General features: G+C 52.3%; 1 protein-coding gene across 1 annotated transcript in view; it reads left to right on the forward strand.

Moving 5' to 3' along the window:
* The window catches only part of PLXNA2 (plexin A2), a 147,999-nt gene that overhangs the window by 83,461 nt on the left and 49,594 nt on the right, over positions 1 to 14,944 (forward strand). The window contains exons 5-8 of the mRNA XM_074163345.1: positions 1,289 to 1,412; positions 2,353 to 2,506; positions 3,663 to 3,759; positions 6,874 to 6,988. Of these exons, the coding sequence (XP_074019446.1) occupies positions 1,289 to 1,412; positions 2,353 to 2,506; positions 3,663 to 3,759; positions 6,874 to 6,988 (490 nt within the window). The remainder of the gene's footprint in view (positions 1 to 1,288; positions 1,413 to 2,352; positions 2,507 to 3,662; positions 3,760 to 6,873; positions 6,989 to 14,944) is intronic.

A 14,944-nucleotide genomic window follows, 5' to 3' on the forward strand; every position in this document is an offset into this window, starting at 1 on the left:
CGGCCTCCCAGGGGGGATGTGAGTCCAGCATCCCAGCCCTGGTGTTGGTGGGTGCCTGTCAGCAGGTCAGAGCTCCATGTGGTGGCCAAACTCAGCCTCTGCGTGGGCAGGAGGTGTTTCTGCTGCTGGTGCCCGTGTGTGGCTGAGACCGTTCCCTGGGGAACCGGGAGAAAAGCAGTTTGACAGCAGCACCTTGTTAATTCGAGTAACGTCTACACTGGAGTAACTGTCAGAAGGGAACTTGCTGGTGGCATGTGGGGCTGGTGACAGCATCTCGATCCTCTGACCTTTGCGCCACCGTTTGAAAGAGGGTCCAAGATCGGCGGTGAGTGAAAAGTATCTGATAAAGTTTGCTGGTACCTTGTTAAGGCCATTAACACCAAAAGGCCAATGTGTCATCTGCGCCCAGGGAGGGGTGTGGGAAAAAAAGATTTTTCCCCAAATGACATAAAATAGAGGATCCCTGAGGGATGCCAGCGCTGTGCTGCAGTCTCTGGTGGCTGCTTTGAACCACTGATAATTCTTCCTTGGTTTCCCGGCGGGCGCTCCTCTGCCTGCTGGAAGCAACTTCGTTTCACTCCACTCCAAGGACACCTGCAATAGAAAAACAGGGATAACGAGCCATCCTGGAGCACGCGGGATGCGAGGAGCGGTCCTAGTCACTTTGGCATGCTCGGAGGCTTGCATTCCTGATGGCGGGAATGGGAGAGAGCTGGGAGGCCGAGGCATGAAACCGGGCAAAGCAGCAGCCGGCAGCCGCCGGAGAGGGAAGCCCCATTCCTGGCCCTGCCACGCTCCTCAGCTCCAGGAGGAGATGATTAATGATCTATGTGTTTTTGTTTTAATTAGAATGGAAGGATCATCTTGTTACTGCCTGTTACTGCTTTACGGTTTAGTTTCTGTGCAGATCATGGATTTATGGCTTGCGGGGGCCACGGCTGAGCAGCGGCCAGAGTGCCTGGTGACCCCGCACCCACAGCGCCCGTCCTGGCACAGGGGACTTGGCAGCTCTGGATTGTGTCCCAGTGCAGACGGGACCGGGAATTGCTCCTGAGATACTTGTGGTTTGTCTTTCCTCCGATCACAGAGTGTTTTTCAGCGCCCTTAGGTCCTAACCTGGAGTCTGTGCCCAATACCTGGTCCCGGTGCAGAGCATCACCTCCGGTCCTGCCAATAACTCCACCTTCTCTTGGCTGAGGCTTTGCCCTCCTGTTCCGCTCGCCCCCGGCGCTGTTTGACTCCTTCCCCGGGAGCTCAGTGGGTTCTGATCTGTGCTTTGTGTGTGCAGGTGCTCCCCGAGGGACCGCTGCGAGCGAGCCGATGAGCCCTACCGATTTGCCGGCAGCATCAGCCAGTGCATGAGCATCACCGTCCAGCCCAGCAGCATCTCCGTCTCCCAGCACAGCCTCCCGGTAGGTGCTGCCCGGGAGCCAGGGGGGGTGGAACTGTCGGAGAGAGGCACTTCCAGCGTATTTCAGGTTCACAGTGAACACTCCGTTCTCCAGCTTTTCTCCCTGCCCATCAGCACAAATGTTTTCCCATGAAGTCAGGGACTGGTGAGGAAAGGGGTCATCTGAGCCGGGGAAGAAGTGGTTGGGGGGGGTGGCAGAACCAAATTCCCCCTTCCCCTTGGGCCTCAGCTCACATTTCTCTTGGTCCGGTTTCATTAGCTGTTGAAAGGAAAGGCTTTGTTTCCCAAAAAGCTCATCTGTGAGCTGTGCTCAGGCCTGGCTCTCTGAAGCATCCCAGCTGCTGCTCCCTGAGCCCCCCAGCGCCCCGCAGCAGCTGGTCCTGCTGCCGCCCCTTCCCAAGCCTCCCCTGCCCGCCAGTGCTCCGTGTCGGAATGGCGTGGGGCTGCTGGGGGGGGCACTCACCCCTTCAGGCACTGGTTTGCCATGGGGACAGTCCCCATCCGTGATGGGGTCAGTGGGGACTCCCTCATTTCTGCCGGGCAGGTTGTTGGAGCTGTGGTGCCTACGGGGGGACACGGGGGCACTCGCTGCTGCTCTCCTGCACAAGAACGTGCTGCCATCGCTGCCACGGGTGGCACGGAGGGTGGCAATGCTTCTGTAGGGCAACCAGGGGGACAAAAAGCTGTCATGAGCTGCAGTACCCAAAGGCTCAGCGAGGAGGTTTTGTGTGGGTAAAACCTGCATCCTTGGCTTTCTTTTTCCCTCCTCCGCTTCCCATGAAAGGGCAGCTGGCTGCCTCCTGTGGCGCACGGGTAATTTGAGGGGGTCAGTATTGAATGGGAGAACAGCAGGTACTGAAAATACGGAGGAAACTCGGGCAGCCCTGCCTGCTAACAGGTCGCTGGCTGTGGTTTTGTCCCCCTCCTCTCCCCTGCTGCAGCTCAGCCTGCTGGTGAGCGATGCTCCGGACCTGGCGGCTGGGGTCACCTGCCTCTTCGGGAACCTGACCGAGGTGGAAGGGAAGGTTTCGGGCAGCCGGGTGGTGTGTGTTTCGCCAGCAGCGAAAGATGTTCCTGCCATACCTGTGGATCAGGGTAAGTCACTGGCTTCTGGAGGGTGATGCGGCGTCTGTGCCACCAGAAAGTGGAAGCATCTGCCGGGTGGAGCAGACCCTTTGGGGCTGCTGCTGGAGAAATTCATGCTCCTGTCAAAGACCATTGAACCCAGGGAGCTAAATACGCTTTGTCCTTAAGAAATGCAGCCCACACAGGGAAAGACAGGCTGGGAGCAGGCAGCACCGTGTGCTCACCCTGTCCCTGCACCCTCCCTGTGCTGCCAGACAGGTCCCCAAGACAGGACAGGAGCCATCTGTCCCCCCGGGGTGGCTCATGAGTGAGGCAGGGACTCACATCCTTGCCACGCTGGGTGGATGTGGAAGCAGGAGCCCTCCCCTCTCTGCCTGGCTCGGCACCCACGAGTAGGTGGATGCAGTTTCTATTTTTCAGTCCTGATCTTTGGGTTGTTTCTTCATTAATGTCACTGCTGTCATATTTTCTCTTCCCATAACCAAAATGCTACTTGCTTAAAACTCGTTTTCTCCTTGGCATCCTTCCAGGTGTCAACTGTGCTTCCCTGCTGATATCTTTGTATTTCTAAGGCATTATATGGAGCCTGAGACTCGGTGAACACTGGGTGCTGGGAGCCACCGTGGTCGCAGGGCCAGCGTAGACTTCCCCACAGCAGCTCTGGAAGAGCAATCTGTTCTTAATTAACCCAGTGCTGAGGCTCCTAAACAGCTTCACTAATGCCCTCATTTCCAGCATTGTCTCCTATTCTAGTCGTGGGCTGCTTCTCAGAGCAGACTGAATTAGTGGTTTTATACTGGAGACAGAGTCTTTAGGGAACAGGATGAGATCCCACCTTCATTTCAACTGTGGCCCAAGGCAGCGGTTAGACCCTGTATCTCCAATGCTTTTTGCCATCAAGCCTGATTTGGTTTGGAGGCATCACTGGAGCACCCTGGGGTGCTGGAGGGCAGGGTCTGGCCGGGGGGATGCTCAGCCCCCAGCTTGGGGAACGGCTGCAGACCGTGGTGGGGGGTCCTGATGGCAGGGAGATGGAAGCAACCTGACTTGCACCTTCAGCAGATGGCTCAGCATGCTGGCAGGCGGGGAGTGGGTGCCCCCACGTCTGCTGTTGCTTCCTCCGTTACTGGTGCTGGGACTGACGGGCTCTGGTTTGCCTCCCCAGACTGGTTCGGCGTGGTGCTGCAGCTGAAGTCGCGGGAGACGGGGAGGACGTTTGTCAGCACGGAGTTCAAGTTCTACAACTGCAGTGCCCACCAACTGTGAGTGCTCCTTCCCCGTCTCCGAGCAGAGCCAAGCGCTGGCTGAAAAGAGAAAGGGCTGGGGAACGGATGCTGGGTTCCGGGACCAGCCTTGGGGGGGTTATCACGCTGCTTGGTTCAGCCAGCAGACACCTACGGTAGAAGGGGAGCCCACAGGTCCCTGCCTTCCCTGCCCTTCTCTGGGTGCCTGTGGCGCTTCCTCTGCCTTGTCAGACACAGACAGAGGGAGCCTGAAAAAAAACCTTAACCTGCTGGTGCCCCCAAGCTGTGTGATCCCGCAACTGTGAACTCGGATCCATCTTCACAGGCAGCTGGTGAAGACAGCAGAGGGTCTGGGGAGGTGGGCTGTGGGCAGAGGGGAGGTGGGCTACGGGCAGCTGGAGGAGGCAGAGCCCTTCCAGGCTGCAGGGTGCTGCGAGGATGCTCCCCAGGGTGAGAGGGGAGGGCATGGCCACCGGAGCAGACAGCATCAGGCATTGACCTGGAGGTCTCCAGTCCTGGGCTCTGAGTGTGTTGTATTTTAGATGGGGTGAGCAGACGCTCCCTGCAGCCTGCCCACCCCCGGGCTTGGGACAGACCCCCCCTGAGAGCCCCATCCAGCTTCCCAGGAGTGTGGCTGGCGCAGTGGGATGCTCCGAGGAGGGGCTCCATGGGGGTCTCGGTGCTGCTGGAAACGTATCCCACACGGGCACATCTGCCGCGGGAAGGCGGCACGCAGCTGGCTGGCCTTAAAAACACATTTACAGACCTGAAACGTTTATGGATTTCTCTCTGGAAACACAGCAAACCCCAAAGCACCAAAATGAAACGTGGGCAGGACCTGTCAGAAGTTGGATAGCAAAAGGCAGGCCTGACCCACAGGGCTGGATGGCATCTTGGATGACATCTCCGGTGGCCAGCTCTGCTCTGGGAGCGTGATTTGCTGCTGAGCTTCCCGTGGGAGTCAAGAAGTGCCAGCACAGGGTCAATCCCCACCTTTCTGCACTGGGTTTGAAGCCTCAAGCCCCAAGCCCTTCCCTGCTGCACTGGGAAGCGTGCGCTGATGGGCTTGGCGGGCCAGCAGTTTTTCTAGGCATGCATTCAACTTTTTAAAGTTTTGGGTTGAGCCATAGCACAGAGCAGAGGAACCGGGATGAAAGGAGCCCTGGGAGTCCTTCGGTCGCCCCGTGCTGCCTCTCCCAGTGATCCGTATCCCCAGTGATCCCTGCATCCTCGTGCACAGCTCTGTCCTTATGTCCTTGTCCCTCAGTCTGGCTGAGGGCACCGGCCTCTCCTCCGGCTGCGAGCATTTGCAGTCCAGCGGTTCCTCTGCATCCTCCTGTTTGGGAATTTGCACGAGGGATGGCATCACGGGGAGCCCTATTTTCACTTAGGAGCGGAGGTTTGAATCGGGAGAGGCGATGCGTCTTCCCTGGCCCGTCACTTGGCCTCATCTGGCTGTGCCTTTCTACCAGCTCCTGGTTGGAGATAAAGTGCTAACGCGGTGGTAAATTCTGCAGCACTTACATCATCCCGGACTCGTTATCGGCGGGTTCAACAAGGGCAGGAGCTGGCCTGGCAGGAATGAATCACATCAAGCAAAAAGGAAGAAGGAGTACAGGTCTCAGCCAGTGGAGAAGAGAAACCTATTGATCCCGAGACTCCTCGTTGCAGCCACCAGGGTGTCTGGGGAGGGCAGGGGAGCAGCCGGGCCCTTTCTGGCTGTGCAGCAGCACAAGAAGTGGTTGTGGTGTGTGAAGCACGTGCTCCTTGGGAGGTGGCACTAGGCTAAGAGGTGATGACCTGGTGTAAGCCTCTGAGAGCTCAGGATCTTGCCAGGAGCTCCTTGTCCTGCTCAGCCAGGGCTGAAAGCAGCAGCCAGAAAACCATGGTTCAGTGGGTGATGCTGAACCCCTTGGCCTGGGTGGTCAGAGAGGTCTCCTCCCTCGGACCCAGCGGTGCCGGGGCAAGCAGAGAGCTCTGGTGGCCCCAGACAGGAAAGCTGGAGGCCAGGCCAGGTGGGAGAAGGGCTACAGACCAAAGTGGAGACAGAAATGGGTCAAACAAATGAGTAATTAAATAAGCTTGCAGCACTTGATATCATTCCTCAGATTTGTAGATGGATGATTAGAGTAAGCTTCCTTGGCTATTAAGGTCACTATGAATGCATCAGAAGGAAAATACAATTGAGTTATTAAAACACGGATTCTTCTGGCAGCAGCCTGTGAGAGGCGTCGCCCTGGCACCTCTGCCCAGCTGGCGAGAGAGGTCCTGCCCGGAGACCCACTTTCCGCATTTTCCCGAGTTTCCTCCCAAAAGCCCTGCTCCTGCTTCCCTGGTGATGCTCGTCCCTCTGCGCTGACCCTGGGCTCGCTCTGGCACATCCCTGTCCCTGGCACTGCCCGCTCCAGGCAGCACCACGGTCTCCAGAGCCACAGGATGCCACAGGGAGCTGAATCCCATGGGATGCATGGAATTCCATGGGATTCAGCTTATACTTATGCCAGCAGACGGTCACCAGAACGCTGCCACGTGGCATGGAGGGTTGGCCCCTGAGATGGAGGAGGTGGTTATTGCAAATACCAGCATCTGTCATGGACCGTGCATCTCGCTGGCAGCCGGTTCGTGTGGAATAAAAGCCACCCAGGCAGTTTGCTGGCAGCTGGGGCCACCCCCTGTCTGAAAAGGGCCTGCCTTCTTTCAGAAACATTTCATAAACAGTTAATTTCTTCCAACATGAATCAAAAGCGCTTGCTGAACTCTGCACTCCAAGGCCAAGCAGAAGTGTTAGTGTTGACTTGAAGCATTCCTGACTTGTAAAACAACTGATCCAGTTTTTGCCAGGCTTGCCTTGTTTTCCACTTTCTAGAAACTAAAAATCAAGCCTGGTGTCTGTGCAGTATTGTGCTTTATTTCACTATTGAAATAGTCACTATTTGACCGTCTTTCAAGTGTGTGCTTTCCAAAATCTATTTTTTTGTTGTTGTTGTTGGATCAAAACATCCCTCCAAAGAAATAATTTTCCCATGAAGGAATGAAGGACGCTGAGTCTGGAGTTCTGGCTCGGCCTGTCCCTTACTGTGCAGCCCTCCCGAGGTGATACCCTCCTCCCTGACCCCTCCGTTCTCCCCACAGGTGCCTGTCCTGTGTGAACAGCGCTTTCCGCTGCCACTGGTGCAAGTACCGGAACCTCTGCACCCACGACCCCACCACGTGCTCCTTCCAGGAGGGACGGATCAACGTCTCTGAGGTACCGGACTGGGGTTTCAGTACTCCTGAGCTCTTTCTTCTTTGGTTTTTGTTGGGGTTTTTTTGGGTTTTGTTTTTTTTTTTTATGGCACAATTACCATAACCAATGCTTTTGTGAGGTTTGCAACTTTCCGTGGGTCAGGGCTCGTCTCTCGGCTGGCATCGAAAGGTGCAGATACAGCTTTAAAGGACCGTAGCGAGAAAGTGTCAGTTTAGCAAAAACGATGTGTCTTGACCTGAATCCAAAGCTGATCCCACCTCTGATACGTGGGTGTGCTCAGCGTGGTGATAACTGTAATTGCTGTGATGCTTCCTTCAGGGGTCTCAAAGCTTCCTGCAGCCCAGCACATCCAAGACGTGCAGGGATTTGCCCGACGGCAGCAACAAGTCAAGTGCAGAGCTCTTGGTGGGACTCCTCGGTGGGTTGTGTTGGCAGGTCTGAAATTTATGGCAGGAGCCTGGCTGTAAACTGATTAAGAAGGGAATTACAGACGTGAACAGCCCCACACTTTGGAAGGGAGAATCGATTCAGGTTCCAGCTCTATGGACCAGGAGCCATCTCTCTTAGCAGTTAATAAAAGGTGGGGGGCTCAAGTCCAAAAATGCTTTTAACAGTTGGAAGGAGGCACAGCCCGTTAACGGCTCTGTCAGATCTCCTGTACGTCCCAAGGCGGAGAGATCCATGGAGGAAAGGAGTTTGTTAGCACAGATTCCTCATCAGAGGTTACCACTAACCCCTTGGTCTGGGGTTTCTGCACCCATTTTCTTGTCTGATTCCCATACTGCTGCCTGCTTCAGGTTCACCAAGCGCAGAGCAGGCACAGCCTCCGATGCTGGTGGGATCCTAATTTTCACCCTTACTGCTCCTACCCGTAGCTTTGTAGCACCTGAAACGGGTGCGGGTCCTAAAGCTGGAAGGAAAAAAAAAAAGGTTTAAAAGGTGCTTTGAAAATCCCGAGTGTCTTGGCAAGTGGGAAAGGCAGCAGTGAGGGCACGCACAAATATTGGAAAAAGAAAGGAGAGTAGGGTTAGCCTCAAGACAAACCCTTATCGGTGAGTAATGGAGATAGAGAAAAGCAGGAGAGATCCGTCAGTGGAGTAAAACATTGAGGCATTAAAAAGAAGTGACTGAAGCTTCCAGGCTCCTGCTCACCAACGGTAAACTGGAAATGTAACGCGTGGGTCTTTCTGGGTAAAACGCTGCCAGGAGGCACTTGGATACAAGGCAAGGAACGTCAGTGAACTGCTTGTGCTCAAACCTCGGTGGGAATCTGCAAGAGTGAAAGGCTGGACAGTGGCTGTCCCCTGCCACCAGTGGCTGTCCCCTGCCACCAACCAGGGACGAGGAGAGGGGCTCCTGCAGCAGCTTCAGAGAGCTGCTCCGTGTGGCAGAGGGATCAGATGCCCAAGGAGAAACGTCCACCCTGGGGACAAACCAAAAGCTTTCTCAGTCCAGTTCAAAGTCAAGAAACTTCCTTTCAACGTAACAAGAGAAAGCAAAACCCTTTGCTTTTCCTTCTCTTAAGTGACGTGGTGTATTTTCTTCTTCACACTCAAAGCATCGCTGTCTTCCCAGGCTTTACAATTGTAGTTCTCCGTTTTATGGGTCTTCAACCCCATGATCTCAGAAGTGTTTGACAAGTCTCTGGTAAAGTAGGACAATCCCATTATCTCCGTTTTTCTCTTGGGAACGCGCAGGGCTTGCCTGAGATCACACAGAGGGAGCGAGCGGAGGAGTTGGTATCTGCCAGTTCCTGCTGGGATCACAGGACTGTTGCGTCTCCAAAGAACTTCCTCTGTCGTCTTCATCCTGTAGAGGTGGTTTCTTACTAGGGGCTGTTATGGGATATCTAACGCCTTCCTGGTGGTTACCTTTGATAAGGGCTAGTGATAACGATGCAGATGCTCCACTGTTCATCATGACTTCTCTAGAGCTCTGAACACACGGGCAAAGCCACCCACCAAAACCTCACTTGATTTCTTATTTCTGGCAAACGAATTGCGACCTGCGTACACAGCGCAGCCCTAATGCCTTTATTGTGGGCATTTCAGCCCGGCTAACACCAGACATGGAATAAACACCTCATAAAGAGTTCCCTCTCTTGAAACGACTCAGATCACAATGTTCTTGTTGTGTCATGGCCTGATGGATGAGCAAAATGTTTGTGCTCACCAACACCGCTCCCTTCCAAGCAGAGGGTGGGTTGTGTCTGGGGTTGGCGTGGTGATAACGGTGATGCTGGTGGTGCTGGTGATAATGGTGGTGCTGGTGCGGGCTGCCCTACTTTCAGTCCCGTGTGCCTCTCCTTACAGAAGATTGGCACACGTGTTCACATGGGGCTGGAAATTTTCTCCTGCCTTTATATTTAATTTAAGAGAAAATATCTTGAATATTCCCTTTTACTCCTGGCCCATCAGAATTTGTGTCCCAGTGGGATCCGATGTGTAACGAGCTCCCTTTGATGCTGCCAGGAGTCGTCTGTCTTGAGAAGGGAAAAGAGCTCGAAGCCTCAGCCACTTTACGAGGTGATGGGGGAGAGGAAGCCCTACTCTTCATGAGCTGTACCCTTGCTCCTTGCGAGCTTCTGGCTGTATTGACTGAGCTAAATGTTGCCTTTTTGCCCTGCTTTTGGTGAAAATACAGCCAAAGAACGAGCTTTTTCGGTCTCTCTGCCTGCCCTGTCAACAGGAGTTGCTTGCTAGCATCTAAGGGCTGGGTGGTAGAGGTGGTGACACAGAGGACAGCCCCTGGAGGTGGGCTGGTGCTTTGTCGGGGCGAGTGGCCTGTGGAACCATCGGTAAGTGACAACCACCGGCCTCTGTGATGCTTGAGAGGAGGTGCCCCTTGAGCATCAGGTCTCTGGTTCGCATCATGCTGTTGTGTTAGCAGAAGTGAAAATGTACGAAGCGTTTTGGTTCGAAGTGGTGGGTAGATAAATACAGAACCTTCACAGCCTTGAAAGCAGAGATGTCTTCCAGGACGGAGCTGGCTGTTCTTGATGTCCTCCATCCGGTGGGAGGTTTCTGACGTGGCATAAATCCTGATCTTTTGAGGCCTCTGTTTCCAGGTGGCCAGTTCTCTGGGAGTTAATAATTAGATAAGCAGCTCTGTTTTCTCAGCCTTTTCTTAGCCTGAGGCTTCATTTGTCCACAGAAGGTGCCTGTGTAGACATTGCTGTCCAAAGAGCAAGGGGAAGGCATCTGTCTGTGGGTGGCTTGCACCCCCAAAAGCAGGGTTTCTCCAAGAAGAGGTCTCGTGGGTGTGTGCCACCGATTGTCTCGCTTTACAAAGCTTCAGATCAGGCCTATGATACCATTTTAGTGTGTCTCAGGTGGCTGGGTTTGTGTGTGTGAGGCTCTAAGATGTCTCTCTCTAAATGTATAAAACATGCAGATGAAGAGGAAATTAGATGCATAAATATATTGTTACACCCCGTCCCAATGGAGAGCTAGAACCAAATAAATCCTATTAGTTTCCCAGAGTGTGGGATCCCGTCCCTCTTTGATGTCCACTGTGTGTAGATAATGTCATTTCCATGTGTGAGATGCTGCATCAGGGATGGAGCGTTGCAGATTCTGGGAGTTCAGTGCAGAGCCAGATTTCGGCTCTGGTCCGACTCCTTTAAATTCTCATTGCTTTTAAAGCCACACCTTTGCCCCTGGCTGTGCCCTTGGATGCTTGGAGTGCTGCTTGATGCGCCTCGAAGGAAATAAAACAAAATCAAACCTTCCTCATATCTGTCCTTATGTTCCCCACCACTGAATACCTGAATGGGAACTCTGATGTGTAGGAGATAACTCACAGCCACGTCTAAGTCCACCAAATGACTTTGCTGGGTCACACCTAACTTCTGGAGAGACGTGTTTGCCTGAAAAAGTACCAACAGTAACAAAAAGCCCACTTGCAGCAAGATTAACTCATCTCAGGTTGAGAAGATTGGTTTGAGCTTATTGGCAGCACTTTTTTTTCATCAGTGGATTTACGGTGTGTGTAACCTGCAGCGTGTGGTGTCTGGTGGTGGGACGGTGCTCCGGAGGGAGATGTTCCCACCTGGAAGCTATCCGTATTCAAGGGAATTGCTCCCATCCTCACCTCTGGTACACAAAGGGTTGTTTATGGGCGAGAAATACACTCTCCAGCCTTCTGTGGTTTTTTGCATGGCTGTAAATATCACAGAACTTCATCAATGAACGTGGCAGACCCGGGTCACAGCACGTGCATCCTGCACAGAGCTCGGGACAAAAGGGCACCGGGCAGGAATTTACCAGTGGGACCAGTCTCGCTCCAGCTGCCTTTCTTTTTGTGTTTGGTTTCTAAGGAGCAAGGTCTGCTCTCCTTCCCAGTAGCATAAATGAAGAATAATGTGTTTCCATGAGTGATGGGCACCGTAATTTATATCATTGGGAACACAACTGTGAGCCAGGGGTTTACATTCATGTGCCAGATTCGTTTATATTTATAACTTTAAAATGTGTGTAGCAAGTTAACATTTGTGGAGGGTTTTTTTTAAGATGAGAAGTACAAAAACGTTATATTTTCTTCCATTTGGGCTAAATCCCATAGTCAAAAGAAACGCCTGCCATTTCTAAGCAATTTTTTCCAAATAAGCAAGAAGATTTGACCTACTAAAACTGCTCTGTTAAACACAAATAATAACCATGGGTGCTCTGTTCTACTCCAGAGGCAGATGTGTATCGCGGGTCTTTAAGGTATTTATAGACCTTGGAGTCTTTGAGGCTAAAAAGTGTTGGAGAAGCATAAACTGTCTTTGTAAATTGTGTGTGATGATACTTCATAGGCAGAATATTCCCTCAGAGTCTGTGTCACTCATGCGTTGGAGTCTTGTCTTCCTCCAGCAGATCTTCTGATTTGTGTTTATTCTGGTGTACAGAAGTCAAGGAGGATAATGAGAGGATTCAGCGTGTGTTTGTTTAGCGAGAGGAGGCAATAATGGCCTTTCTAACTCACTGCAGGATTTACTTCTCATGAATTAAAAAACAAAATAAACTGATTATGGAACAAATTGTATATTCCGGTGGCTGCATTCTCCCTTTTATTCTGAATTTTCTGGATGCTCAGCTCCTCCTGGCTCTAGCACGGGAAGGCGCAGAATCGAGCACCCAGACCCGAGCCCTGCAAACCAGGGACGGTCTCTCATTTACCACCATGAGGGGACCTTTCCCACAGCCACCCAGCTCCCATCCCAGCAGCGGGACTGGTGCTGCCGACTGTGTCCCAGTTCATCAGGGAATTCCTATAAAGTGAATAAGCGTTGGCAGAGGCGTTGTTACGGCTGATAATACATCTCTAACGAAGGAATTTAGATCCGGGAGCCGGCAGAAGAGGTGGTGAATGGACGGACCAAGCAGGGGAGCTTTCGTGTGGCATCAGCCTGTCAGCTCTGGGTGCGCAGCGTGGGACCCCGGTGCTCCTGCAGCAGCACCCCTGTGAGACCCCTGCCCACTCACCCACCCTCCACGGGACGTGGGTGCACGTCGCTGCGGCAGCAATTTAAGATTAAAATTTAAAAACACACAAAAAGAAGACCTGAAAGCTGAACCGTGGCCCTGGATGGGCAATGGCACCATCAGGGGGGAGAGGGGTCTCCTACAGCACGTTCTGCATCATCCGAGCGAGCCCCGCGCCCCCCACAAACCCCCGCAGCGTTTGCGGCTTCACTCACTCATCTGATAAATTCAGCAGCAACTGCCGGCAGCACCGTGGCTCCCCACCACCGCCCGGGGCTTTCGGTAGCGTGGCATCTTCCTATGTATCGCTCCATCCCAAAATGTATATCCCCTTATTAGTGTGATCGCTGTAGCTGTCAGCCAGCGCGGAGGGGCTGTCTTTCTCGGTGTTCCCCCGAGCGGGGTGCACTCGCAGGCTGCCTTGCCTTTTTTTTTTTTTTCACCAGAATCTCAATGTGACATTTTTCTCCCACTGAAACCAAAGGAAAAAAAAAAATCTATTATGTCCTACTCATCTCTAATGATGGCAGAACAGTTTTTGCTACCAGCATTTTCAGCACTAGAGAGCTTACATTTGAAAATGAAGTCCTCTCCCATCTCTCTAAAGCAAGAAGGATTTCTTTAACAGTCATCTCACGAATGGCAGTGCCCAGGAAGGATAATGGTCCATAACATATTCATTATTTTCAGGACTGTGCACTGAGGTTCTCCCACCGGTGGTGTGGCTGGAGATTTTTTGTTTTCAATCATAATGTGATAAAAGATTCTGCGACTCCAGGATGCCTTTCCTCCCAAACACGGGCTTTCCGTGGGGCTGGGGACCTCTCTGGAGCGGAGCCGTTTGTCTCCCATCAGTCCTCGACATGACTTTGAGGTTAAATGCAAAACCTGAAATGCGGCCAGATCTCGAGCAGGAGGTGTTACCGAGCGCAGGGCAGAGCAAGGAGGAAGGAACGTGGGCTTAAGGCTCAGGAGAGCTGGCAGTTGGATGGAAAACACCAGGATTCTCGGGAGTTTGCTGGTGGTAGTGCAGAGGCTGAGCTGGGGGTTGGATCCGTGGTACCAGGGTCTGTGGGAACCTCAAAGCTGAGCCTCACGGAGGAATTCCCTTCCAGCCTGTAAACCTGCTCCACTGCAGAAAAGGGCTTTTCTTTCCTTCCCAGCGCAGCCCGTTTTTTGGCTGTTGGAGTTTAAAATCACTCTTGGCTGTTAATCCGTGAAAGTCCCCGTTAGAAATAAAATAAAAAATATATAAGGAAAAGTGCCACTAAAAAGGTTTATGAGGCAGCAGTTTAAGCTACTGGCTTCTCCAAACTGGGGGAGCATCTGTTTCTCATTTACAACTTGCCTGAGCCAGTAGCAAAACAACATCCCATCACTCTGGCTGGGAGCGGGAGCGGGGCTCGGTGGGCTTAATGGTCATTAGTGGCAGAGGGGGATTTTCCCCCTGGATGCAGGGATGAGGACACCTCTCCTTGCGTTGCCATCCCGGTGATTTACTTGAATTGCTGGGCAGGGTGGCGAAGGGCTTGGGATGCCAGTTTGGGATTTGGCAGAGAGGAGGGAGACGTCAGTCCGTTTTTTCCCTAAAACTTCTACTTTAGCTTGGGATTAATCATTCAGTGTCCGATACTTACAGGTGCTTAGGTACCTACTTCCATTAGATCAAAGCGAATTAGAGCTAAACAGAATGTAAATGCTTCTGATGGTCAGAGCCTTTGTCTCTGCGTGTCGCATTTCCCGGTATATAAAGTGGGGAAAAACTGTGTCTCCCAATGTGTTATGAAGAGATAATGTTTAGGATGTCGAGATCTTATGGGAGGGATGTCATACAATTACCAGGCACCGATAGGTCTTTTTTTTGTGGTTCGTCTCAGAGTATCCTTTAGACATCGAGTCTGTGGGGAACTGGAGCTCTGCTCGTCTGTGGAATGATGTTTGCAGGGAGAGTGTCCTTTTATTTGGCATACGGCATCTCGCCCAGTGAAGTCTTAAGCTACTGCAATATTAAAACTTCCTATTAATTTACAATTGCGCTATTTTGGCCAGATAGTGGCAGAAGTGGAAACAAATCACGCTTCTCTTCACTTGATGTTTTAATTGCTGTGCTTAGCTCTCAGAATATGTAGTTTTGGAGGCAGCAGCATTTTGCTCTTTTCTTTGCTCCTTTATTGCAATCACACAGATGTTTGAAATATTTTCACATGGTTTTCAATGGAAAATTTAATGGGCTGTTTCCACTTCATGGCATTTTGTAAACTCAAAAATGAGGCTGTTTTCAGGGACTGAGGAACTATCCTTACCCATTTTTTCACTGCCTCTGGCTGAGAACTCCTGAGCCTTAACTTGTTTATGGAATTACCATCGAGGATAAGGTATTGTTCTTTATTTAATGCCAGCTTTTCACTCACCCCTAGGTCAGTTTGGGAAGCCTTTGGGGCTCGGGGAGGTGTCTGTTCCGTTCCCGCAGGGGATGGTAGAGCCGCAG

This window comes from Numenius arquata, chromosome 24 (assembly GCF_964106895.1).
Source record: "Numenius arquata chromosome 24, bNumArq3.hap1.1, whole genome shotgun sequence".
NCBI lineage: Eukaryota > Metazoa > Chordata > Aves > Charadriiformes > Scolopacidae > Numenius > Numenius arquata.